The 5,157-nt window shown below is 39.4% G+C and overlaps 1 protein-coding gene across 2 annotated transcripts; it reads left to right on the top strand.

Annotated features, from left to right (window-relative positions):
* The first annotated feature begins 1,514 nt into the window (after positions 1-1,514).
* Positions 1,515-4,729, top strand: LOC146677032 (uncharacterized). 2 transcript variants are annotated; one of them, XM_085380917.1, is made up of 5 exons: positions 1,515-1,577; positions 2,497-2,639; positions 3,339-3,503; positions 3,581-3,715; positions 4,126-4,729. In XM_085380917.1, exons 4-5 carry the CDS (start codon positions 3,647-3,649, stop codon positions 4,726-4,728), a joined length of 672 nt encoding a protein of 223 aa, XP_085237043.1. In that variant the 5' UTR covers positions 1,515-1,577; positions 2,497-2,639; positions 3,339-3,503; positions 3,581-3,646; the 3' UTR covers position 4,729. The 2 variants fall into 2 exon arrangements, with proteins under 2 accessions (XP_085237043.1, XP_085237051.1); XM_085380925.1 differs by lacking the exon at positions 1,515-1,577 and having other exon boundaries at positions 1,599-2,639.
* The last annotated feature ends 428 nt before the right edge of the window (positions 4,730-5,157 follow it).

Raw genomic sequence — 5,157 nt, forward strand, 5'->3', positions numbered from 1 at the left:
CTCAGCTCTCTTGTCAAATTCAGAGTGTTAGCTGATTTTCAGTTTCATAACTTAGTGGGTAGCATGCTCGAGTTTGTACATCAGTGATGTTGATGATGAATGGATATTTTTAGGTGATCTGTTTCTCAGGTTTTGTTTCTTTAATTTTCAGTCAGCCACCATACATGAACTATTGATATCCTACACATACACACTTTGCTACAGTTTTGGTTGATGGGAAACTGAACCCTTTTGTTTGTGGACTCAGGCAAGGCCAAGTTAGTAACACTATATTTTATAGCTAGTTTCGCTGGTGATGCTTTTCTTCTTTTTAATTGTTAAAATGATGTCAAAACTTCAAAAAATGAGGTGCAGTCAGTAACCTCAGAGTGGTTATGTTCATGTCTTTTATAAAGAGGGAGGCAGTTCTGAGTAAAGCTAACACGAGCACTGATGACCAGCCAGTGTTGGTCTCTGTTTGCACAGAGTTTCTCGCTGTATTGATGACCCAGAGCCTCTCCGATTCTGGATAAGAATGCAGCAGTTTCTAAACTTGCTATATTTTGTAATCCTAAATTGCACACAGTTGGAGTACTGATGAGCTGGGATTAATTTCTTTTTACATTTTATGCAGAAGGAGAAAACTGAGTGCGTTTAGGCAACTTTGTCCTGGTCGTTGTGTCCTTGGGCAAGACACTTTACCCTACACTCAGAAAAATTATGGTTCTTAAATGGTTCTTCAGATGTCTCCATGGTTCTTTAAAGAACCATCATACGTCAAAGAACCTTTTTATTTTGTGGATGGTTCTTCAGCTATTACAAATGGTTCTTTAAAGAACAAAAGGTTCTTCATCCTTAGCAATCTAAGTTTGATGGTGTAAATGGCATAAATATTTATTCACTATAATGAGGCTGTGAATTATACTGTGTGTTTTCTTTGTGTGCATGTGTGTGCGAAGGGGGAGGGCAGGATACCTGGCAATTACCCTTTAAGAGAAGATGGTAGGAAGCTGAATATTCAAATAAAAGTTAGAAATATTTGCAAACAGTAGACACAATACACACATTCAAATACTGTACTTTAGTTTTAAATTTTAATAAAGCATTACTATTTTCTACTCCAAGGCATTGCTTTTGAGATTATTATATATTTTTGAAAATATAGCATAATGATAATACTAGTTATTGTAAACTTTACAAACCACCCAGCAGTATGTAAAGTCAAATTATAAAATACAAGTAAATAACAATTGCAGAACAGAATGTCAGTGTAATGGACACAGACTTCGTTTTGACAAAGCACAGCTTAGGTAAATGATCTGAGTAGTTGTTCATCACTGAGCAATTTGTTAATATGTGTTTCGAGCCAAATAAATGACAGGGAGAGAGAGAGTGACGTCAGAACACGTCATACTATAACCTCCCGGGAGCGGACGGAGGGGTCCGTCGTTGGGATGCGCATGCGCAGACAGAGTGTGCGAGCGGCGGGCCTTGACCTTTCGGGGAAAAAAAACTCACGGACGGTGACAGCGAGGCGGATAACAGTCTTCAGTACCTGCTGGACTTTGAAGCTGTGGATTCTGGGACTGTTGGAAAAGGTAAAACATTTTCATTAAAACCTTATTACTGTTTTGTTTTTGTTACTCGTCATTGTAGCTTGCTGTTAATGTTGTGCTAACAGTAGCGATTAGCTAGATACGTTAGCCGTTGATGTCAGCGCAATTTAGTATCCAACTGTTTTCTTAACAAAACCACTGTTATAATTAAGTGAAGCTGCTCCCAGCTAATTTGAACCTTTGGCTTCTAAAATATGTGGTTCAATTGCGTGCTGCGTACATAACCTAATGTCAGCTAGACCGAAATTAAAATTTAATATATTGTTAAAGTCACTAAAATGGCGCCTGAAGCCTGTTATGACGTGAGCTCTGTGTCTGCTCTAGAAACTCTGAAATTCTGTAGATCTGAGCCGTACATTAAATACTCACATGAACCTGTACTTTGAATTCTGTATGAGCTGTATAAAATGCAGCTATGCATAAGAGTTTTGAATGAATAATTCGATTAGATAACTCTTTATTGTCTAATCAAATTATATAGAAATGAATATAAATGTGACATGAGAAGGTGTCTTTGACTGTTCCTGCATAACTTAGTTTCGGACTAGTTGACAAGTTATGCTCCGGTCATTTGATGTTTCCAAGATAGATGTTCTTTTGTAATATAGTTAATTTTTTTTTATATTTCATTTATCCACCATCATAAATCATACATACAAGCTAAGAAGAGGTCGTTATACTAACAAGAGGTATCAACGCTGGGCCAAAGTTCAGCACATGGTTAAAGTTTGTAATCCAGCCAGGGTGTAAATATCACTCAGCAGCCAGAGCTGAAGCAGGTAGCATCAACAGATAAATCTACTCTACCCGGCTTAAATCACAAGAGCACCTCTGACCAAAAAGCTGTAGATTTTTCTTGTTTGCACAAATTAATCCAGATTCACATTAATTGTGTTCACAGCTCCAACAAAATGAGGAAGAGGAGGGGGAGAAACACAATTAGGTTGAATTACAATTGGATGGAAGGCGAGGACAAGGAGAAGGAAGCTTAGGATGAGGAGGAAGAGAAGCAGCAGGAGCATCTTTAGGGCTCCCTATGATGAGGTTTGTTTCATTAATATGGTCCTCTCACAAAGAAAGATGACTTGTTTTAGTTCACCTACTTCCTGTATTAAATAGTGATGTGCAAAATGTTGTGAAAAACCATGGAGCAGGTATGTATAGTGCATCTGCAGGTAAATGAACATCAAATCTCTAAGACAGACTGAAATCTGTATATTTATCACCCTTATGATAAAACCCACGTCAGCCATTGGTTTATGGACTTTGTATTTTGAAGCCTCAACATTTGCTTTATTGCTGTTGCTATGTTGGGACCATATTAGGATGAGGGATCAGAATCTGGAGTCATGCACACTATTGTTTCATTTAGTGTGTATCCATAAGATTCGTACAGCAGATCCAAGTTGTGCCTTGAAAACAGGAAAGTCGTCTGCATAGAGGAGAACTGTAATAGCAGGCTTGTAAAAAGTGAGGCTTTGTGCTCTCGTTTTACTTCTGTCACCCTGTTTTGATGCAGATTTCACTTGAAATCAGGCAAGAACTGGACTTATTTTTTATATTGTGCTCTTGTGAATTAATTGTGTATCGCATATGTTTGATTTGACTTTCTGCAAGACAACAGTCGTCCACTGGCCAAAAAAGTTTTCCAAATACCTCCACGTGATCAAGCCTGGATTTAGAAAAGAATAGCAAAAAATCTGCACCTCCTGCTTCAGATGAAATTTGTGTTTCTGTGTTCAGAGGCAGCGGTGAGAGGGGAGACCTCGGCTCATCCAGCTGGAGAGCCTGACCAGGAGGAGTCGAACATTAACTCAGCTCTTCCAGGGCACCCTGCAGACTCGGCTGTTGGCAACAACGAGGGATGACGTGAACGCCAAACAGGAGTCCATCACAGGTCAACTGCAGGTATGCGAGTCAGACCTTCTGAGGAGGGTTTCACTTCTCTCTCTTCTTTATAATTGACTCTTTTCTCTCTCTTTCAGCTCCTTGTCTCAGAGTGGGAGGGGTTTGAAGCACAAAGGGAGGAACTTGTCGTTTGGTTGGCTGATATGGATGTCTGCCTGAGTGAGGTTGACCAGCTGACAGGAAACACCAGTGAAAAACTGAAACAACTGCAGGTGTGGGCTTGTTTTGATATGACATATATTTGATATGATACATACGTCAGAGACATTATCCTAAACTGAACTAACAAAGGACCATGAGTACAACATGAAACGTACATTACATAGCGTAAGGCTGAAGTTCATTGATCATTTTAATCATAAACTTGTTGAAATATTTTTACTGAACATGCAAACATCTGCTGATGAAAATGTGTTGATTTATTGGTCTGTTATGAAGCTATTGCTATTTCTAATGTGTTTTATCACTTTCTGATGTTTTATTAATTAAACAATACATGTATTATTTGTTGTGTTATCTGTAGCTATAGTATTTATATATATTTATTTATAGTATAGCAAATATATTTAATTATTACTGTTTAAAACACTAACTGACCCAAGACTTTGTGGACTGGTGCCAGCTGAACTACCTCCAGATCAACGCCAGTAAAACCAAGGAACTGGTGGTAGACTTCCGCAGGCACAAGCATTCTCCACTGCAACCACTGAACATCCAAGGTATGGACATTGAGGCTGTGGACAGCTACAGGTACCTTGGTGTTCATCTGAACAATAGACTGGACTGGACTCATAACTCAGACGCCCTCTACAGGAAAGGGCAGAGCAGGCTGTACCTGCTGCGGAGACTCAGGTCGTTTGGAGTGGAGGGCCCACTCCTGAAGACCTTCTATGACTCTGTTGTGGCTTCTGCTATCTTTTATGGCGTGGTCTGCTGGGGCGGCAGCATCTCTGCTGGGGACAGGAAGAGACTGAACAGGGTGATCCGAAGGGCCAGCTCTGTTCTAGGATGCCCTCTGGACCCAGTGGAGGTGGTGAGTGACAGGAGAACGGCGGCTAAGCTGTCATTCCTGATGGACAACATCTCCCACCCCATGCAGCAGACTGTGACAGCACTGAGCAGCTCCTTCAGTGGGAGACTGCGGCACCCACGGTGTGGGACGGAGAGATTTCGCAGGTCTTTCCTCCCCACTGCTGTCAGACTCCACAATAAAGACTTTAACTGATCAAGCACACACATCCATACATATGCAATAATACTAAGTGCAATAATCCTTTCTGTCATCGTTGTATTTTTACTCAGTTGTATATAGTATTTGTATTTGTATTCTATTTTTATCTTATTGTATATTTATTTTATTTTATTCTACTGTATATAGTATTCTATTCTGTACAGTTGTGTACTGTATTTATTCTTATTGTATTCTAATTTTTGCCTCATAACTTTTGCACTGTCCACTTCCTGCTGTGACAAAACAAATTTCCCACGTGTGGGACTAATAAAGGTTATCTTATCTTAATATGTGACATGTATTAGTAGTGATGTTGTGCTGAGGGTTAAAATGCCTTTTTGTTTTTTGGTAACTACAAAATGACAATAAACCATTAATATATGTCTATGCTGTGCTAGTATTTATTTTGCCCTACTCAAATTC

The sequence above is a fragment of the Rhamphochromis longiceps genome, linkage group LG2, assembly GCF_057381845.1.
Source record: "Rhamphochromis longiceps isolate RC_006_pf linkage group LG2, R_longiceps_female_GT1.1, whole genome shotgun sequence".
Classification (NCBI taxonomy): domain Eukaryota; kingdom Metazoa; phylum Chordata; class Actinopteri; order Cichliformes; family Cichlidae; genus Rhamphochromis; species Rhamphochromis longiceps.

Coding starts and splice junctions, on each gene's coding strand:
- LOC146677032 (XM_085380917.1), top strand. CDS start 3,647: ATGGATGTCTGCCTGAGTGAGGTTGACCAGCTGACAGGAAACACCAGT. Junction 3,716..4,125: donor AAAAACTGAAACAACTGCAG/GTGTGGGCTTGT, acceptor GACTGGTGCCAG/CTGAACTACCTCCAGATCAA.